This window comes from Strongylocentrotus purpuratus, unplaced genomic scaffold, assembly GCF_000002235.5.
Source record: "Strongylocentrotus purpuratus isolate Spur 01 unplaced genomic scaffold, Spur_5.0 spur5_scaffold_1, whole genome shotgun sequence".
Taxonomy (NCBI): Eukaryota; Metazoa; Echinodermata; class Echinoidea; order Camarodonta; family Strongylocentrotidae; genus Strongylocentrotus; species Strongylocentrotus purpuratus.
In genome coordinates this window covers 15951477-15973674 of record NW_022145594.1, presented here as the reverse complement: position 1 = coordinate 15973674, position 22198 = coordinate 15951477, and the positions used below count along the sequence as shown (strand labels likewise).

The 22198-nt window shown below is 36.9% G+C and overlaps 2 protein-coding genes and 1 long non-coding RNA gene across 3 annotated transcripts; 1 reads left to right on the top strand and 2 right to left on the bottom strand.

Annotated features, from left to right (window-relative positions):
* Positions 1–243: 243 nt before the first annotated feature.
* LOC115921253 (vascular cell adhesion protein 1-like) lies at positions 244–2949 on the bottom strand. Its single transcript, XM_030978548.1, has 5 exons — positions 2892–2949; positions 2287–2625; positions 1563–1862; positions 948–1137; positions 244–334 (listed from the first exon to the last, which is right to left on the bottom strand). The coding sequence occupies exons 1-5, from the start codon at positions 2947–2949 to the stop codon at positions 244–246; spliced, it is 978 nt and encodes a 325-aa protein (XP_030834408.1).
* A 90-nt stretch (positions 2950–3039) lies between these two features.
* LOC115921469 lies at positions 3040–6184 on the bottom strand. The gene is made up of 3 exons (XR_004062882.1): positions 5902–6184; positions 3872–4041; positions 3040–3201 (listed from the first exon to the last, which is right to left on the bottom strand). It is a non-coding gene; the product is annotated as an uncharacterized LOC115921469 (long non-coding RNA).
* A 14302-nt stretch (positions 6185–20486) lies between these two features.
* On the top strand, positions 20487–21215 carry LOC115921252. Its single transcript, XM_030978547.1, has one exon. The coding sequence runs from the start codon at positions 20487–20489 to the stop codon at positions 21213–21215; it is 729 nt and encodes a 242-aa protein (XP_030834407.1).
* Positions 21216–22198: the final 983 nt, after the last annotated feature.

Below are 22198 nucleotides of genomic sequence, written 5' to 3'. Positions count from 1 at the left end.
AACAAACATGAACAAATAATTATCAGAATTCAGGGAAATATCTGCAGTCATTACCTCAAAAAACAAACGTTACGAGCATTTGTACAGGTAGTTTATAAGATAAAGATAAGGAATAGTATTTGGAGAACAACGTGAATCTTTTACTGTTTCTCACACATCTGTAATATTGTGTGCTCCTGTCAAAGAAGAAATAATACCAGATCCCTCATTATATACACCAGAGTGATATGTTGCTGAAACCCATCAGGGATTCCAGGTTGCCAAGCAACGAAGAGAGTAGCTGATGTCGTCTGGTTTTGATAGACGATAAACCAGTAAGGTGGATCTGGACTTCCTGGAAAAAAGATGGTGAAAATTTCATGTTCCAAGGAATAATCTCTTTAACATACATCTTCAATATACCAAAAATCAGAAAGCATCCAACCAACCAAATCAATGTTTGTATCATATGGTACTGCAGTACTGGCGTTCGTAAGTTACATGCCCTAAACCAAACTCTAAATTTCAGCCCTGTATCCTTGGCGAGATGAAACTCAATTTAATTTTCACCAGATCATTGTTGAACATGTCATTATCCCTTAAACCATCACCCGATGCTCAAAGTCAACACATTAATCTAGCGTAACGAGTAAATTCATGAAAATTGCTAGATACTTTCTGTAAGTGGGTAATCATCTCATTACCTAAATTATATTATCGTAACATTATCATACTTTTCTCATTTGTCATCTGGGATTATCACTGAAACAGTACTGTACTAGACAATATGTCATTTTAAGAATATGACATGATCCTTTACATAAATGCACATTGGTATGATAGTGAAAGATTTACCAGAATATAAAAAAGTTATAGTGGCGCTGTTGTTCCCTAGCCTTGTCTCAGCCAAACATGTATAGTTGCCATCATCTTCTGCCGACATATTATAAACAATCAGAATACTCGACCTCAAGGTATCTTCTTGTGAATGACTGTGGCGAATGTGATGGCGGGTGTCGTTGATGAGTTCCTTGCCATTCAAGAACCATGTTATTGAGGCTAGGGGTCTGCTATCTGATGTGCATGTAAGAACAGCAGCAACGCTCTTTTGACCACTGGAAACCCGACGAACAGAGTAGTCCACAATGACAGGAGAATCTGTTTGCATTTAGGAAGAATTAACCAACTAATGGATAACAATAAAGCGAGGCTAAAAACAATTTTTTTTTTAATTCCATGTGCTTTTAGTATCAGTTGACATTAATCTGAACCAAACATGATATTGAAATCAAGAACTAAAGAGTTTGGAAAAGTTCTTATTGGACAAATTGTTTTAGCAACAGGTGAAAGAATAAATGTTAAATAAATGCAGTTAATGTTGCATTCGACCTTTGTCTGTTTAATATATCATTACAGTACATGTAAACGTTAATAGAATCGCCGATTTACTGCATAAATGGCACGAACGCCGAGTAATTACATTGATGATAATGTCCTTTTGTAGAGGTGAGGCGACGTAATGTACCTGCCTCTTTATGAGATCTAAATGATGAATTGATAAGGATTACTTAAACTGTACTTACACAAAACATGAAGAACCTCACTAACACTCCAAGCCTCCATGGATGCAGCGTTTAGTTGGAAAGTTAGACAAACAAGGAGTTTCCCATGTTCGTCTACTGTGGGTGTGAAATTAAAAACACTACTTGCATCCCGTAGAAGAGTTCGATTCCTCGAAAACTGTGTTTTAGAATCTTTGGTGACGTTCTTTGATCCAAGGTACCATCGAAAAGTTGGTGCTGGGTAGCCGTTGTTCGATGTGCAGATCACATTTGACGACACTCCAGCCTGCAATCCTTCTGTTCCATTAAGGTAGGGAGAATCTGGTGGTCCTTGAAGATCAAGATGTATTTCTTACATCATTTTCTTTTAGATTAAGCCCCAGTGACTTACACATCACATACATAGCGATTTTATAAACAATGCCTTCCGATATTAAAGTCAACGGCGCCCTATGTATCAAAAGTATAAATAACCTATATTTTGACACTTAAAACAACAACAAATATGTTGATATATAGGGATTTGCTCTCCCAAAGGTATGTCATTACAGAATTTCTAAATGTGTTACTTCTTTAAAATGTGCTGATGCAGAATAGACAAGCATGGTATGAGTATACCCAGTTTAATATTCAAAACATAAAGTTTTACATCATATATACATCAATGTCCAAATGATTCGCTGTTCGGTCTTCTGTTTGAATTAGAGAAGATGAGGTATAGTTAATACAACTTACGAATACTCACCATAGACAATTAGCCTCACTTCTGTTTGACGTTGGTTCATACCAGCATATGCCACACATCGGAGAAGTTTATTGTGATGTTTCCTCTTTGGAATCAACTGTAGAGTAGACTGTGTGTCACGTAAACCTTGGTCGGCCTCATTCGTGGTAGACGTAGTGGTCGTGCTACCCAGGTCGTCGTCAGAACCAATGTTCCATGATATAAGAGCTGTAGGGCGAGATCCTACACTCTTGCATGTGAATGATGTTATCGAGTATTCAAAGACATTGACACTTCTTGTCTCTGTTGTATTGGTAGTTATGGATCTATAAGCGGTAAGCTGAAGGTCACTTGGTGGTACTGAGTGAATATAGAAAGGCAAAATCAAAAATGTTCATACAGAGTCAGTTACTTTTGTATAAAGAGTCGAACTATTAGCGGTGAAGGGATCATGGAATCAAAAGACGTTCTTATTATTTCCTACCTGAAGAGAATACAGAAGAGTGGGAAACATTTGAGGAGATGTTGAGTATTTCATCAATTCAGACAATGCTCATATCAAGACGCATATTTATACACCACCGAACAATGATGGATATTCACCTTGGACATCTAGACGAATGAACGATTGAAGCCCATTCTCCAGCTCCCGATGCGAGGCCACACAACGGACAATCTTTCCATCGTCGTCCCTGGACGGAGTTACAAATACAACTGTTTCAGAGGTGTAAGCGTCACCATGAACAGTGTTATACTGATGGTTTCGCTGAATCTGTACTTCTTTAGGAACGTGCCATTCCAGTTCTGCAGGTGGTCTAGCGTCTTGGACCGAACATATTAGATTGTGGGTTCGCCCAGATGTGATACTCACTGATGCTCCATTCTTGTATCCATCCTCATGCTTATCGTCAATGATGGATATCAATCTAGGTCTGGCTGGAAATTAAGCAAATTGTACACGTATATATATACATATGTATATATATATATATATATATATATGAGTTGGAAGGTTAAACTTTATTGGTCCGAGTTATACAGACTGTTTCACCAGTCCGTATAACGCGTACCAATAAAGTTTAACCTTCCAACTACTATATCTACATTTTTTCCTACAGTTGAGCACTGTCAGAAATTGCAGTTTTACTAAACTTGCTTAGATATATATTTATATATATATATATATATTTACAAATTTACAACTGGAAAATATTTTTGTAAACTTGGGTGTCGACCTAGTTCTAGGACTGTTGTTAACATTCTAAAAAACGAGGATTTGGATTATTCTCAGTCACAAATTGAACTCGATACATCTGACATGACTGTTTTATTCAAAAGTTCGAATGTTGTATTGATTTCGAATGTGTAATAAATCATTTATATTGTAATTTCGCATACATCACACATATTATGACAACAAATTCAGAATAATGTTAGAATACATTACCTGATAACAGTACTTTCAATACAACTCCACTTGCAACTGAATAAGAAGATGTGAAAACTAGGCATCGATATCTGCCGCTGTCATCCACTGTTAAATTCTTAATAGTTAGATTTCCGCTGGAAGAATCTGCCCTCAAACTGTACTTGAACATATCTGTACCATTTTGCTCGTTTCTGCATCCCGTTTCTTGACATGTAGCTAGGATTTTGTTATTCCTGCCCATCCAAGACAGTTGGCGATATGTCGATGGAGTAGTGACGGTGCAGGCAAGTGTTATATTCTCACCAACGACTGGGAGAATATCTAAGTTCTGAATACTAGTAGACACGCTAACCTCAATTGTGTTAGAAACGAGGAAGGTGAGAAAGAGAAATAATCGAAAACGTTCATCCATGTTGTTATTACGTCTCATTTCCTTGAATAGTTCAACTTAGGAGGTGCGTTGCAGAAACCCTCCTGCAACCTAACATAATACATGGATAATTAGACAATAAGCGATGTGCAATAACGATTTCCAATGACTGAATGGGTGGACACAAAGACAAGTTGATGATATGCTCATCCACTTCTTTCTTGCGCTTCGAAAGTGAAAGGAATCTATCTCACTGAAGTGCATAAGTGCGCTGCCATTTTCAAATACAAGGGGAGTTTGGGAAACTTACAGCAATTGGCTCTTTTGGAAGTATTACCTTAGTTGTTATTATAGGCAACCATTGACTATTATTATTGTACTTTTAACGATAGCTAAAGCCATTCAGTTTCAAACAATAGTTATATATAGATATAGGAAGAGGAATGACGGGGAGTTATATAAACTGTTGTGTTTTCACGACGGGAGAAGTATTTAGGGAATATGTGTATTATTTCTTCCCGTTTGGACATAAATACGTTCTATTCTAAAAAAAAAAAAAGAAAAAAAAAAGGAATAGGACGTTTTGGTTTCTTAGAAATATTTTTTTTCCCAGTAATCACAAATATTTCATTTTGGACTATCGGCTGTAAGCAAAAAGTGTACCAATTAACAACAAATAGTTTTAAGATATAAGGGGTGCTAGTTAATATGCTGCAGTTAATATTTCTCCTACAAAAAGATACTGCATTTTAAATACATTCCAAGTGAACATCAACAAATCTTGTTGAATAAACTACTTTACACAGTGCCAGGTGTACGCGCTGGCATATATAATAGGGCGAACTCAAGTCCAACCGTAAGTCCAACAAAGAGTTTAGCGCTCGCTATTTACGGAAGGTTTGATATTATCCTTTATTTTCTGCTTACTTCTTAATAGTTGAGCTATAAACTTCCAGATAAAGGTATGTGTTTTATATTTCTTTTGTATAGGCTTTTCTTGAATATGCTACCTAAACGCAAATTATGCTTCAGGCGATTGTACAATTTAAAAATAATCAGTCATAGGTTAGAAAGTATTTAGTGTAAATAAATATATATACAATTTGAAGGCAGTTTTATAATTGCTCATATGTGTAAATCTCGAACAAATACATTTTACCCTTTCCCCGGCTCCTAAAGCCAAATGGCGTACTCATATTATACAACTTTAAAACACTTTCAAAAAGCCTCGTGGTTAGCGAACTCTTCCAGTCTCGGGCTGTGCCAGAATGGGCTACAGTGAATGGCATATGAAGTGTCCTAGACAACATAGTCTCCATGATTAACACTAAATACACACTTCTTTATCTGCAAACTAACTTGTGGATATGCCAAAGATGTTAATACCTAAACGTGAACGATGGAAGGTGAATAATGGACTCACCGATTTGAATTCCTTGAATTTGATCTTAATCATGTGTGTCGACAGTTTGTTAAATCATATTCAAGTGTTAGGTAACCTGTTGCTGCATCCAGGTTGACAGACAACGAAGAGAGCTGAAGATGTCGTTTGGTCTTGGTCGACGATGAGCCAAGATATTGGATGGGGGATAACTGCATTTCAGGGTTAATCAGTGGTAAAAGAGAAGTTCGGTAAAACCGGTAGAGACTGTTCATTCAGTGCCATAATTTGGTGTTAATTACTCATTTTGATAAATAGAAGAAGAATTCATGAAAACGAGATTATATATTTTTTATTTGGAAACAAGCACCAATTCAGATAATGAAAAAGAAAGAGAATCACATGGACAAGACATAAATGAACCTTGATATATAATGGAAACACATTTCAACTTACGGGAAACTGTTGAGTTAAATACTGCACTACCGGAACCATATCTTGAAACAGCAGAGCATTTGTATTCGCACTGATCTTCGGACAGGGAGTTTCGAAGCGCCACTTCGCTAGAGGTCAGCGTTTCACCTCCGGGTATAGTCTTGGAGAGTGATAAATTACGGATGCCGTCCGAAAGTAATGTATTTTTACAGAACCAATTGAAGATAAAAGCACGAGGATTGGCGTCTGAGGTACATGTCAACACAAACCCAGTACGTTCTTTATTTGATGTAAGCCGGCGGGAAGAAACGAACACAACTGGGCCATCTAGATTGAAGACAAATATTGAAAAATCAGATTTGAAATGAGGTGATAGAAAAACTAGAACGAGAGATAAGGGTGGGGATTGGACCAGGGAATTAAATCAAAGTTATTGGCTTGGGACTAAATAACACTAACCAATGTTTACAGGAAAAAAGAGAATTATTGACATTATAGCCTATTACTTTGACTGATCGTTATCCATATACATTCTGATGTCAGATAGGAAAACGTAGAAATAAAAGTGTGTTGAAGTAAAAGGAAAACAACAGACTTGAAAAAAAAACACTTTAGGATAGTTGATAAACACGTATACAGACCAATATCCTACGCGATAATACAATTTCCTTACCAATTTCTTTCACTTAGAACTTAATACTCACATGATACGTTCATGACCATGCTATCATTCATTGACCGCATGGAGGTTCTTGTGGGATAAACAGCCTGACAGAGAATAGGCTTCCCATGGTCAAACCTCTTTGGTATGAGGGTAAGGGTGCTTTCACCATCATACCGATGAATTCCATTCATTGAAGACTCTAGAGACGAATCATTTGTAACATTTCTAGATCCGATGTACCAATGGATGAGCGGAGCAGGGTATCCTTTGCCAGCACTGCAGCTTACGTTGGTTTCTATACCGTTGTGTAGGTCCTCTGGTTTGGTAATTATAACATCTTCCGGTGGGCCTTTACACAGAATTGAATTATATATGGTTATGGATGAAACCTTGAGGCTCAAATTGTCATTTGGTTAAATATATAATCTCTTAAATATATATCAATTCCTTTCATAGCAAAAGCGCTCCTCACAATTTCTGTAAATTTGGCAGTTTAACGCTACGCGTACCGCCTTGACCGGACTGTGCGGTATCTGTGCAGTTCTGTGTGTAGAGAGGTCGGGCCGTATTCATTATTTCTTGGGGGTGCATAAATTGCTCTAATTATACGTACGCGTGCAATGCGCAAGTTTATTGTTACGGCACTAAACCCATCACACTCATCGTTCCCCTATTTTCATAATGGTACTGACCCAATGAAATGTGCAGCGCGCTCGTACGCGCTGCGCTGCGTGTGTACATGTACTGTACTTATGCATGTTCAGTTATATGTGTATGCATAGCATTACGTACATGTATGCATACACGGCTAGCTGGCACAAAACCCTGGGTCGGGCTTCTAAAATGGGACATGAAGCATAATTTGACATGAAAATTGACGGGGCTAAAAATGAATCAATCAAAATGAACTGTATATGTATGAAAAGCTTATGTATCATATGTCATTGTCTGGGATTGAGGATTTACAAATTTGACGCAAAACGCGTTGCTGCAAAGTTAAAGATTGGTATATTAAAAGGCAATCGAGCACAGTGCGACCGATCAATGGACATTATGCATGAGAAAGTAAAAAAAGTTAAATGGATTGTAAAGTTTAACGTCAAAATGACGGAGGTTTTTTTTTCAAGTAAGGGCATGGTTTTACATGGAATGTAAAGGAAATGTTTCCTTCTTCTCATATCTCGATTGAGGATATTATACTCAATTCCGATTTTTAATGGTAAATAAACGTGTAAAAAGATGTCGAGAATTTTACAATATGTCATGTAATATAAAATGCGCGCGGGTCGGTTGATCTCCCAAAAGGAGCGCGAAGGAATTGATATGAATATTAAGTTATACAGCGTGAAGAAAAGCCACGAGGGTCATGGTGACAAACATTTTCTTCCCCTCCCAGTCCCAGGAGAAGCCGAATTATTAAGAAATATGATAATTCCGATATAATCACGTAAATATTAATAAATGGAAAGGTCACGTCTTTTTAGAGGTGTTGTGGTCAAGTGGATACGTCGCCACACTGTCGATCACAAGGTCCCGCCGCCGCACTAATGTCCTTTGGCAAGAAATTGATCTACATTCGCCACACTCCACCCAGGTGAAGTAAATGGGTACCTGGTAGAAATGTATTCCTTGAAACGCAGCGCGCGTAACAGCTGCACTACTGAGGCCAGGGTAATTATGCTGCATTATTGTAGAGCGCTTATAGACTTCTGATAAAGTAAGTGTTAGGTGCATATAAGCAAGGATAATTATTATTATTATTACTTTTAAATAAAAGTGATGACAGGGAGTTTCAGTACAAAACATGTCCGATCAAGTTCAATGCAAATGGTATACCGGTATATTGAAGAACCTGAACTCACCACAAACCATCAGTTTAACTACCCGTAGATCAAGAAAATCTCCCAGAGATGCATAGCACCAAAGGTACATCCCGTGGTGTTTCCTTTCTGGGCGTATCTTGTTCGTACTTTCGGTGTCGAACAAACTTTGATCTACAGCACTGCGATAATTCGAATGACTTATGTTACTGGGCAGACTTTGGTTGTCACCAAGTCTCCATGATAGCTCAGCTGCTGGTAGAGATCCTATACTTTTACAAGTGATTGAAGTCAATGAATCTTCGTTAACGTCAATGGTAGTTGACCCTTGTCCATTTTCCTCGCTTTCCCCAGATAGAAAAAGCAACAGGCTAGAGGGCATAACTTAATAAAGAGAAATTGAGAAGAAAAACAAAATCATTTAATAAACGCTAGATAGTGTTTAAAGGGGGATATATATATATTTATATATATTTGATACGTTTGTAAATATGGATGGAAAGAAAATACTCGTATAGAAAATGTGAATATCGTGAATCAGCATTTGTAAATATTCATTGAAATTTCGGCCAAGAAACCGCTAGAACTGTTGGATTTGAGTAGAGAATTACAACAAGAGTAAAACTAAATTCACCTGTTATGACATCGTTACCACAAAACTACAAATAAGACATGCTCCATACTTAACAAGTTTACCTACCATGAACATTCAGGTGAACTGAGTGTTGAAGATTATTTTGCATTTTTGGATGTGATGCTACGCAGCCGAGATTTTTTCCTTGATCATTCCTAGAGGGTGTGATTGTGGCAGTCCTTAGAGAGATATAGCTGTAGCTTCGTACGACATTAGCCTGATCTTGAAGAACAACTGCTACACCATCTGCAATACGCCATTTCAGTACTGCAGGAGGTCTTGCCCCATAAGCTGCACATGTGATGTCATACGGCTCACCAGCAGTTACCGTTATATTGGTGTTGTTGTGGTAATAACGGCTCAAACTATCACCAGATATCCTCAACAGATATGGCCGAACTAGGGACACAAGAGGGAATAGTCACATTGAATTATGATTGCCTCCAACTGTAATTCTCCACTCTAATAGTGGGGAACTTCCTTTCATGGATTCCCTAATTACTCTAAGACAGCCTTTTTAATATTTCGACTTCAACATTAGGCATTTGAGTCACGTATCATTCACATACTTCCTTTAAAATCAATGTTTTGACTCATTGTTTAAGATATTACAAGCCGTTCAAGTTTTTGACGAATATAAAACAATTGTCGTCGTACGATAGCAACTAGCCAACACTCATTTGTTCACAAAGTGTAATTTTGACGGTATCATCAGGACACTTCGTAACAAAAACATATAAAAAGCATATATACTAATTATAACAATAATAGCTCATATTATCAATGCGCCTAATACTGTTTCTTGGCGCAGCACAGGTTATTACCCCGGTCATCGGATTCAGGCTCAATCACTTGCCCATTAAATAAGATGTAAAGAGATGATTATTCCAGTTGCGTTAGTGCTTCTCATAGTCGTATTCATATAATCTGACCCATAAAACTAGGGGTTTCATATAAATTTTGATGAACAGTACACTCATAAATCTTGAATTAGTTTCATGTTATCCCTGACTTTTGCTGTGTCAATTAAATATAATGAATAGTACCTGGTGTCATCGGTGTTATTTGCAAGCTAGTTGATCCTGTCTTCTTTTCCCCAAAGGTACTGCTTACTCTGCACTTGTAGTTGTCGGTATCATTCCTGTCAAGTGTTTTTAATGTTAAATTTCCGCTGGTAGTGTCTGCCATTAAGCTAAACTTGGATCGGTTTAGAACGGTAACCCATGTACAAGCCGAAGACGTCACACACGAGTGAGAGGCAACCACGATGTCATTACCCTTTGTCCAAATAAGCCGCCGATATCGGCTTTTCGGTGTGAAGGTACAGACCATTGTGAAATCCTCGCCAATGACTGGAATAGAGTTGTATGTCTGAATAGAAACTTCAAATGCATGGTATCCTGCATTTGTAAAATGAAACATAATCCAAGAGAAATGTACCAAATACAGTGGGGTAAGGCAAGTCCAGCTTTTGAAGGGACATTGGAACGATGGGGGAGGGGGCACCATTCGTATTTAGAATAATAATTGCAAATTGATTGAAAAGGAGAAGGGTTTTGAAGATGCTCCAGTCGTCTTCTTGTATCGCCCGTTTCCCCGTCTCCTTTTGCCATTTCTTTTGTCTCACCTTTTCTTACTTCTAATTTTCTCTCACACTGAGTAGGGACATGCCCTCCCGCCCAACCCCCTTTAGTTACGTCACCTTTTGAATACAAACATTGCTAAACAGATTAACGATGATTGAAAATGGCCCATTGTTACCAGTATATTGATTTATTTGCCCGATTAATGAGGTACACTTCTTCTAATAGTTTTGTTTTACCAGCAGGTTTATTGCCAATGATTAGAATCGTTATGAAAACCGTATCGAATTGATAATTTTCTTATGTTTGTACCTCCATCATGTTATCAAGAGAGTAAAAATTTAAGCCGTGTCATGATATCGTCCTTGTTTTCACGAAGTGACGGTAGGGAGGAAAATCGTAACGCAAAGTGAATGCAATTTTTTTTCACTACCGTCACTTCGTGAAAACAGCGACGAATATATAGAGCGTTATCATGAATCGAAGGATTATGTAGCAATATATTGCTTTTAATACTTTGGAGACGACGGGCCTCTACAGAATTCAATTCAATTCAAAAAGGTTTATTAAAATACTTCCATTGCAGCAAAGCCGAATTGCGAAAATGTATAATAACACAGTGACAATCGATAAAATGCATAATGTAGAACATGGTAACATTACAATCAAACTATTATTCATTGATAAAAAGTACAGTCAGGATGGATAATACAGAAAAGAAATGGGAAAGAGAAAGAGAGAGAGAAAAAGGAAGAGAGAGAGAGAGAGAGACAAAAAGGAGAGAGAGAGAGAGAGAGAGAGAGGGGGGGTGGGGATTTGGGAGTACAAGTACACAGAAGCTGTCCTAACATGGACAGAGAAGGTAGAGAAATAATGATGAAAGGAAAGAGTTTTTTTTTAAAAGAAGGATGGTATGGAGGGAAAAAGAGGGAGAAAAGAGTAGGGGAATACACACAAAAACTGAATGCTTGAAATTATCATGATAAAATAGATTACACTACCTTCACATGAATATTCAAATACTGTTATAAACATCTTGGCTGATTTGTAATTTCAGTTAAAAGTATGAGACTAAATCATCGTTAATTGTCATTATATAACATGAGAATGTTTTTTTATTAGAAAAAATAAAAAAAATAATGGTATTTTGAAGAAGAAAAGAAATTACAGCCGATCGAGTTGTTAAGTCTGAGACGACGGGCTTCTACAGAAGCCGAGATGTATCCCTAATTTATTGACAAAGTTTTCCAGCTTATTATTAGATAGTATGTGCTAAAGTTCTTTGAAGTATTTTTTTTAGATATATTCATTCATCTCATCTATTAAAAAAAAATGATAAAGTTACGTGGACAAAAAATCGAGAAAAAGGTGATATCATTTCAACTTTACCCTAAGTTAGTGTTCGGATCGAAATAACCGTCCGGGTGGAGACGGACGCGTACGTGCGCGTCCGTTCTACATTCTTGCCTTGATTCAAAATTTTGGATTATTGGTTTTGTTGGTGAAGATGATTACATGGCGATTTTCCATCGGTGATTGGATAATTTTCGCTGGTCAAAATGAGAGGGCGTTTTTCCCCACATTTCGATAGATGTATTGTAGTTATTCATATAATAATATTATAAGCCTATAGTAGTCCTATTCATAAAGACATATTCCTTTTAAATTAAATTTGCGATTCGCCGTGTTTCACTTGGCTACAAATAACCGACCTTACTCTAAACTGTGTAAGTATAAAAGTATGCTTTGATAAAAGGAGTTGGTAATTCTTCTCCCCTATGATTACCAGTGCCTTTTCATTTCATCAACTTGACTAATTTAGCGAATCACTCATGTATGGACCTCCTCTTTTATGAAACGCTTATCTCAGCTTATCTCAGGACCCTACCCTTAGAGGAACAAACGAATGTAAAGAAGTATCTACTCTGGAAGATTACTGTTTTGAAAGAAGAGGATGTAGGATAATTGGCCGAGCTTTAGCAGAAGACAATCGTTGTCATTGACAATAGGGGAATGAATGGAGGTATCGACCGATCTGCGCGTGCGGAGGTGCTTGCGCATTTTGTATTGTGAGTGTATCGAAAAGGAAAGACGTGAAGCTTCAGCAAAATAAGACGGCAATTTCTCTCAAAAATAACAGACCTTCTTTTTCGTATTGAAGAACAAAACTTATAGTTTTAGAAAGAAAAAAGTCTGATCTTTCATTTTTACATTTACTAAAAATCACGAAAATGACTGAATGAGACGCAATGGTAGGCGAAAGTAGAAGCACGGCCAAATTTTCCATTACTGGCGATGTAACCGAAATCGCTCCGTCACAGGGGAAACAATCGATGTGCGCGGGCTCGCTCTCAAATGGTTAAATATGTTTGCTTCCATTTCGTTATTACACTGCCAAAGTCTTATCTAGGCTAAATACATCAACCTGCACTTATATCCAAAACATGAAATAAAACTTACCTGATTTAGATACGATGACAGCGAGAAAAAGAAGAACTTCTGCACAAATCAACATCATCTTTCATTCATCGTATCTTGCCATTCAAAGAACGCTACTTTACAACTCTATCCAATAATGCAAACCTATTATAATTGTGAAAACAAGGATATGGGAGAGACTTCCTGATGCTGTTTTTGCGTTGAAAGTGAAACAAATATAATGATGGATGCTAGCATTTGTATGTTTCCTTCTGACACCGATGCAGTTTCAAAAACTTCGAGGACAATGCATATGGGTGTAGTGAGACATTAGGTAAAGAAGGGGTGAAATCAAATTATATGGCATTTCTGCACGGACATGTTCATATACCCCGGAAAAGTGGGGATACAAAAATACCTATCCCAGTCACAATATTGTACCCTTCTTCCATAATGAAATTGTGATACATTGATGATGAAACACAAAAAACAACTTCCTTACATGAAAATTTACAAAAATATTTAGACCATCAAGTCCATAGATGTAAGTGTTTTTTTTTTCTTCTTAACGATCAAACTTAAGGGATGATGAATATCAGATAAATCTAAAAGTATATTAAGTGTATAAAGGCAAGAAAATAAAATATGATGAAATATACATGGACAAAATAATCTTGAAATAGAAGAACGAGCTAATACGAGAAACGAGATAATAATAACAACAGTACAGACTACGTCCAACTTTCTTTCTCCTCCCCCCCTCTATCTCTCTCTGTGTCCGTCTGTCTCTCTATGTCGTTTTCCATCTTCATCTTTCATATTGTTGTCTATTCCGCCATTTGTTTGTTTGCCGACACCATCCCTTCCTTGAGATTAGTTATTATGATATAAACTTGACGTTATACGTCGGACATTAAACTTTTGCAAAAAGATATAGTCAAACAAAAAAAGAGACAAAACTAAAGAAAAAATCAGAGCTGGGGGGGGGGGGGGGGATACTATCTTGCATAGATAAAGAGCAGTTATAAGCAAAGAATTGAGAACTAATTTGTGCAACTAACTATCATGAAAATCAAAAAGCTGTACTCAATAGTAAAACTCCGACACTTTATAGCACGATAAGTAAATAAAGCCGACAATCTTGAATTGAAACAATGGGATGGGTTACATCGAGACTAGCTAATCTCCTCAATAATAGGCCGACCTGGAACCCTGTATACGTACGCATGAGTGACCTGAGCTGAGAGCGCTAGGTCGAGCGAGACTGTACTATATAAGCTTTTCAATAATAGGCCCGTTCCATGAATAGGCGTCAATGACCATATAAGGTCAAGGCTCATGTATCGTACGGTGTACCCACGCGTGCCGTGTACAATGGTTTTAAATAAGATCACGATTCGACGTACTTCTAAATGAAAATAAAAATCTCTGTTGCATTGAAATAAAATTATACGTTCATTGTATGTTATTGACAGAAGTTATATACATCGGACATTATACTTAAGCACAAAAGGGTTATCTATACATGAAGGTGGGAAACATTATAAGAGAAAGAATAACGATTTCTCGTTTATTTATACAAACATTAACAGCAAAAATACCCCTACAAAACAGAAGAAATCTTGAAGAGAGAGAGACAAGAAAAATATGAAAAGGAACCGAGAAATGAAAATAAATAAATAATAGGATTCTAGAGTGGAAGATGGTAAGGAAACCATAAAAGTTTGGTAGTATTGGCAAATTTGACAATAATAGTTTGTAAGTATATTGACAAAGTATATACAAACAAAAACGACACAAGATATTGGAAAGCATTTTAGACCTACCGGTATATAGAATGATTATACGAAAAGAGTTATGTCAAGAGGAACAATAAACGTGGCCAAAGGTAGAGTTCGTTGTCATGGTTATAAACTCGAATAATAAAAGGGCGGATTATGAGGTACGAGGGTGCTTGCCGTCGAGAGATTTCTTCAGGGCGAGCGCGGATTACGCTGCTCCCAATGAAGTACCAGCAGTATCAGAATTTCATGTGAAAGAAAAATGGACATGCTTATGAAAAAACCGATTATAATGAATAATATGAAAGTACAACAAACAGGAGCAATTGATAATGTAAGTTTATATTTTGCACGATTGGAGAAATAAAGTATCTTGAATCGTAATCTTGAATCTTGTGCAAGAGTATTGATTTATCTTAATAACATTTCGTTTGTGATGTGAGCAAAATTAACGCAAATTTATAAACGAATGTCAATCAATGATTTGTTACCTTCCTTCCATTACCCCAACCTAACAAAAAAAAAAAAAAAAAAAAAAAAAAACAAAGCCGGAGACACATTAGTATATTTGGGGGAGGGAGGAAGACAAACAAAATTATAATGAGTGCAGTTTTCACATTTTAATGAGATTTATTGAATGGAAGAGTAAAATCAACCCAAATTTCTAAACGATTTTAAACGAATTTTTATAATTCATTGCTTTCCTTTCATTATTCATCACCCTCCCCAGCTAAATAATGATACTAATAATACGATGATGATGATTATAATGATAATAATAAGCCGGAGAAACACTAGCGTACAGGGGGAAGGTGGGGGGGGGGGAGGAGGGGCACGGGGCAGAATGTGGATAGGGAGGCAGACTGCACCCATTATTGGTGGCCAGTGAAGAAACCAAAGAGAGAGTGGGGAGAAAAGAAAGAGAAAGAGAAAAGAGAGAGGAAAAGAGATGAACAGGGGCAAGAGAAAACATTTTCTTTGGAGAGGGCTGTATATCAAGTTCAAAGAAAACAAAATTTAAAACCCTCTTAAAAATGTGTTTTGCCTCTATGAATATGGAATAGCATAGTCTTCAAACAAGAATTCATGAATCAACACATTGGATTTATGGTCAGCACGCGATTGTTTATACCGGCGAGAGAGAAAAAAAACACTAGTCTTTATTTCCATTAATTGCTGGAGAATTCAATTTGAACGGGGCGCCCATAACCCGTGTTTCTAGATTAACACCTCCAAGTTACCTCGCCGAAAAAAATCTACTTTTTAAAAATTCATTCCGTTATATATACACAGATAAAACGTAATTGTTTAAAATGTTAACAGTTCATTTCAATACAACAACTTGTTGAATTTTCAAACAGGTCTTATTACTTGTAAACAATCCGTTTACACGGTGTTTTTATTGTACATAATGATCCATTCCAAACACACAGAGTACAGTGCTAATTAGACACGAACTCAAGCTAAGCTAAATAACTCAGTTTAGCCGCAGAGGGAGCTAAACAAGTATGACGAATCTTTCAATGGGTTGAAAATTAATCGCGGGTTTCTGGCTTGAAAAAGACGTCACGGTCTTTGCACACACACAATGCGGCTTTTAGTGGGCAAATCGTGCATCCGGGATTAACTCAATCGGCTTTGATGCATGCGCTCTCTGGTTAAAAGGCTGCAGCTTCTCCCACATGAGAATTAATCCAAGGCGCCTTAATGCAAGCACACATTTTAGCATAGATACTTCCTTTTAAAAGTTGACTGTCATTCGAAAATTTGAATTATTCTATATTAAAACCAATATCCATGATAACAGATCAATGAATCGATCTGTTTAAATTAAAAACATTGAAACACATGAAATGATAGAAGCATGCAGGATTTTTTTTTTTTTTTTTTAATCATGTGAATATAAATACAATTTACAGTATCCTAATTCATATTTCTCTAACTAGCAGTAAACTTCTCCTTTATCCTACGTTGATCGTTATGACTGTATTATTTTCCTGTTTGGAACCATAATAATTTGAAACGTGTTTCCTTCCATATTTTCATACACCTCAATTCCTGTCTTAGTATTAAAACTAATATTTGTGATCATGAATGCTACAGCGAATACAAGCACAGTGTACGAGAGATCAGGGGAGAAAAGGGGAGATTGTATGGGTTAACATAGTTGGTAAGAGAATATGAAAGTGTAAGGGTTATTTTTGGTTAACAGGAATGCACACTTTATGAGCAGCGGGCAATTTAAATAGTTATACGAATAATAGTAAATACCATAAATAACGATAAATAAGGATATAAAGAAACTCTGGAAGGTAAATTAATAAAAAACGAATGAAAAAGCTTAACAGACATTATCGAATTAGACAAAACAAGAAGACAAAAAACTCTCAGTGGGGATAGGAATGCCATCTAAGGGCAGCATTAGTGATCGAGAGACACAGAAGTAAAACGAAAGAGAGAAGAAAAGAATCACAACACAGAACCAAAATAGAAATAAAGAGGTGGCGAAATAACAAGGAAACGTAACAAGAAGTTGAAGACTGAAGCTTTAAGAAAAAAACTTTTAAAAAGGAATAAGGAATGATTTTTTTTTTATTTGAAGGTGAACGAAGGGAGTCAGCTGCTTTACGACATACCCTTCTTTCGTTTTCTACAGCATAACACTCCATAGAAGTACATCAAACCCAGTGAAATCAGCAGGATGAAGCCAGCTGAGAAAATCACTCCAATTGCGATTGTCATGTAAGGAAGGCTACATTCAGTTGATGGCTCCTTCTCAACTGGTGTGTCTAGGACAAACAATACCATGCCTAGAATGTTGTGGTTATTGGTTTTCTAAACAATTTTGTAGGAGATTTTTGGTTTAATGGCAAATTTAGTTATATCTATGGTTTATGTATGCATGTTTCGTTCACATCTGTATATCCTTTTTGTTTCAAATATCGTTATACGAAGCAATGTAGGAGAATGTGTTGTGTTTGGCAGAGTAATTATATATTAATACTAGAAAAAAAAACACACACACACACACGCATACATTCACACACGCCCCCATGTATCCACTCACACCTGCACACATGCATGTTTATCCTCCCTAACACATAAATACACCCAGGACATGGGACTTCATTTATACTTATATGCATATAATATTAGAATCTTAAAGCTAATGTGAACCCAACCACACATGGATCCACCCACACACACATGTAAATCAAACCCACACATACACACATGCCACACTCATCCACACAACACACACACGCACACACACATGTGCACATTTTCAAACACAAAGGTATATTCGTGTTCATCCACCCACGTACATACAAACAGCTAAACGTGAACGCTTTCTGTCCCATGCCCATGTATCGTTATATATGTAGATTACATTTAGGTAATGTCGGCTTTACGTTTCAATGTATAGTTATTATAGTAAGTTATAACATTAAGGAAGCATGTTTAGATGAATATGCAGTTGCATTAAGGGACCTTTGTTTTTTTTCTTGCCACTTAAAAAATATATTGTATGTTTCGAAACTTCGTTTTCATAAAGATCTTGAGAACTTTCACAACTAATGGGAATTGATTGTAAATGTATAGAGGCTATCTAAAAATTGTTTCCTTTTCGTATGAATAATTATAAAAGAAAGAATAATATACTTAACCTGTTAGATCAGCTGGTGTACTGCATAGTCCCCTTCCAAAGGTCACCAAAACTGTGTCATTATACGGGTCGACGCTGACCTCTGTGCCCGGTTCAACGCACTTTGATCTATTCACAGAGGCACAGTCTGGCCCGCTGTAAGTCCTCAGTGTGATGAAGCAGATTTCTTCGTGGGATTGGTTTGCCTTTGACAATGTTAAGATATGTTTATGTTTATCCCAGCTGCCCGTTATGCCTATATGTCGAAAAAAGCACCAAAAGCACCCACAAGAAACAAAGGGAAATTACTATAGTGTTACTTATTTGTGTAAGGGACAGAGTAAGGGAAAATAAGATATGCATCATACTGTAATGTGTTAAGTATTTTGTAAGAGTTGTTCAATTGGATGTTCGGATACACAGTCTTTACATTATTAAACAAACAAGGGTTAAAGCTAAATAATGGAAACATTATTCTGTTCGCTCCGTTTGAACACCCCTCTTTATATTTCTGCTTAGTCAAACGTTTGTCAAAGATGACAGAACTAGCTATTTGTTTTGATGATTGCATGGGAGAGAATACAATTGTGCTATTATGTGGACTGATTCAAAATGAAAAATTAAATATATTCCTTTCAATGGACTTAAGAAAGACGACTTGTACAAAAAATATGTTGTATATCCCAAGATGACCCCTCTGTACTAAGAAAAAAACGTACGAACATTATAAAAACAAATGAATGAGAAAGAGTTTCCTGTCACAGCCAACCAACCCAAAAAACAAGAAAACAAAAGGGATATTACTTATTGATGAAGCTTTTATAATTACCATAGCTCTCGGGTTGCAAAGCTGTATAAAGCCCACACAAGGAAGCATGACGGAGAAACAAGAAACAGAGTTTTTAATAGCTTTTTAATCTAAGGGTTGTGCTGTGTAATGTTTCGATTTGAAATGAAAGAAATGGTTATAAATAACTCAGACAAGTTTCTTTAATCAATTGGAAAGTTGTTCGTATTTAATGATCTATTAAGTGCTTACACCCAAAGTATAAAGTATACAGTATAGTATATATTAAACTGGATGGTGGTGAGAATTACACTTGTGTAATATTGCAATAAGTTTCATCCTTAATGCATTATTCCTCATCCGACCACAACCATGACCATGTAACATTAACACAAATAAATATTTGTAACTGAATGTATAGGCCTGTAAATGATTACAATAGTGTTAAGAGAAAGCAATCAAACAATAAATGTATTTTTGTTTTACAAAAAGTTGACACAGAACAGACACAAAAACAGTACAAAAACAGTTGACACATTATCTTCCATATATTGCATCAATTGTACACACATCATTGAGTAGCGGTGTCTTCCCCTCAGCACTGAAGGAAGCTGTGGTAGTTCCACTGATCAAGAAGAGCAATCTTGATAGGGAAGATCTGAAGAACTACAGGCCTGTCTCAAACGTCCCTTTTCTATCAAAAATCATTGAAAAGGCTGCATTGTCTCAACTCTCGGACCACATGGACGAACATGATTTGAACGTTGAGAACCAGTCAGCTTACCGCCGTTGGCACAGTACAGAGACTGCTCTTCTAAAAGTACAAAATGACATTCTGGGAGCATTGGACAACAGGTTGGTTACCTTTGTCGTATTCCTGGACCTGTCTGCTGCGTTTGACTGTGTTGACCACACAATACTTCTACAGCGTATGGACAAGCTTTTTGGCATCTCAGGAATGGTGAGATCGTGGTTTGACTCGTACCTGTCAGACAGAAGCTTCAGGATGAAGGTTGTGAATTAGCTATCAGAACAAAAACCTCTGAGATTCGGAGTTCCACAAGGCTCAGTGGTTGGTCCTCAACTTTTCAGTTTATACACTCATCCTGTAGCTGATATCATCAAGCATCATGCAGGGATACAACACCACATCTATGCAGATGACGTGCAACTGTACATCTCTGTCGATCCAAAGGACAGGCATGCAATGACAGCTGCTCTTGAGTCATTATCTGCGTGTATCATCAATCTGCAACAATGGATGAAGAGCAACATGTTGAAACTGAACTCCGGAAAAACGGATTTCCTTATTGTTGCTAGTCCACGCTATCGACATCTCATATCAGGGATTGTTCTGACCATTGGTGGTACAGTTATCGAGCCTTCAACCTCTATCCGAAGTTTGGGTGTTGAGATTGACGCTAATCTGAAGTTGAATCGCCACGTGTCATCTCTATCCAGTTCGCTTCACTTTCATTTGTCCAACATAGCACGCATCAGGCCCTTCCTGGACCAGTCTGCATGTGAGCATGCTGTGAGAGCGCTCGTCTCGTCTAGGATCGACTACGCAAACTCCCTTCTCTGTGGCACTTCTGCATTAAATGTGAAGCGTCTGCAGCGAGCTCAGAACCGTGCTGCAAAGTTGGTTTTTCGGGCCAAGAAGTACGACCATGTAACACCTTTCCTACAACAACTTCATTGGCTCCCCGTTGAAAAGCGCATAACATACAAAATTCTGACTATTACATACAAATGTCTTAATAATTCTGCTCCCAACTACCTCAGGAAACTCTTACGTAAGCATCAAACAGCAAGACCAGGGCTCCGATCAAGCAATGACCCAGCACTACTCGCAGTTCCAAGGACCAATACATGTACAGGTGACAAATCCTTCTCTTCTGCTGCACCACGCCTATGGAACAACCTCCCCCAGAACGTACGGACGTCGTCATCCCTTTCTCAGTTCCAGAAGTCCCTTAAGACATTTCTATTTAATACTTAATCTGTACCTGTAATATTACACGTAGTTTATAAGTTATTTTGTAAGACAATTTTTTTTTTTTTTATGCGTAATCAGGAAATGTAATCAGTTCATAAGTTATTTTGTTATTGATATTCTTATATATGTATATGATATGTAAAGTGCTGTGATACATTTACTGTAATGAGCGCTATATAAATGCAAATATTATTATTATTATTATTATCTGTAGATAGGCTTGTAGAATGGTTAATATAATATGTTGTTTTTGTGTGTTTTGTTACAGTTTCGAGTAAGATGTAGTATGTAGGTAATATAAATGGATATTGTTTATTTGGAGGATGAGGTAATGGGGTCATACTGAAGACTAAACTATAAATACAGAGAAGTATTCGTAAATTTTAAGCATTTTTTTAAATAAATTAGTAATCTAGAATGCAGAAAAAGTAGTGTTTGAAGTAAAAAGTACAAAATAAAACGTTGAGGTAACGACAAATGTGTAAACTTTTTTGGATGATTAAAGTTCAAACGGGAACAATTTTTTAAAATAAATTAGTAATCTAGAATGCAGAAAAAGTAGTGTTTGGAGTAAAAAGTACAAAATAAAACGTTTAGGTAACGACAAATGTGTAAACTTTTTTGGATGATTAAAGTTCAAACGGGAACAATTTAGAATTTCTCGTTATTTAAAAACTTACGAGTTGTTGAAGCTACTGTTTCCACTGCGCTACTATTCCCTGCGATGTTCACTGCCCAGAGATTCATCCAGTACCATGTGAATGAGTTAAGTCCAACCAATGTGTATGATGTCCCTGTGATTTTTGTGACAACATCACACCCCTCTTTCTCCACTTGCGTGTTGTTTGGACAGTATTCCAGAGTAAACGTTTGTTTCAACCCACCATCGTATCCTGGTTGCCAGTCAACGAAGATAGTTGAAGATGTCGTCTGGTTTGGGTCGATGGAGAACCGAGAAGGTGGATCTGAGGTAACTGTATGTAGAC

Coding starts and splice junctions, on each gene's coding strand:
- LOC115921253 (XM_030978548.1), bottom strand. CDS start 2,949: ATGGAAAGATTGTCCGTTGTGTGGCCTCGCATCGGGAGCTGGAGAATG. Junction 1,863..2,286: donor AGTGAGGCTAATTGTCTATG/GTGAGTATTCGT, acceptor AAGGACCACCAG/ATTCTCCCTACCTTAATGGA. Junction 335..947: donor TCACAAGAAGATACCTTGAG/GTCGAGTATTCT, acceptor TCTTTTTTCCAG/GAAGTCCAGATCCACCTTAC.
- LOC115921252 (XM_030978547.1), top strand. CDS start 20,487: ATGTTGAAACTGAACTCCGGAAAAACGGATTTCCTTATTGTTGCTAGT.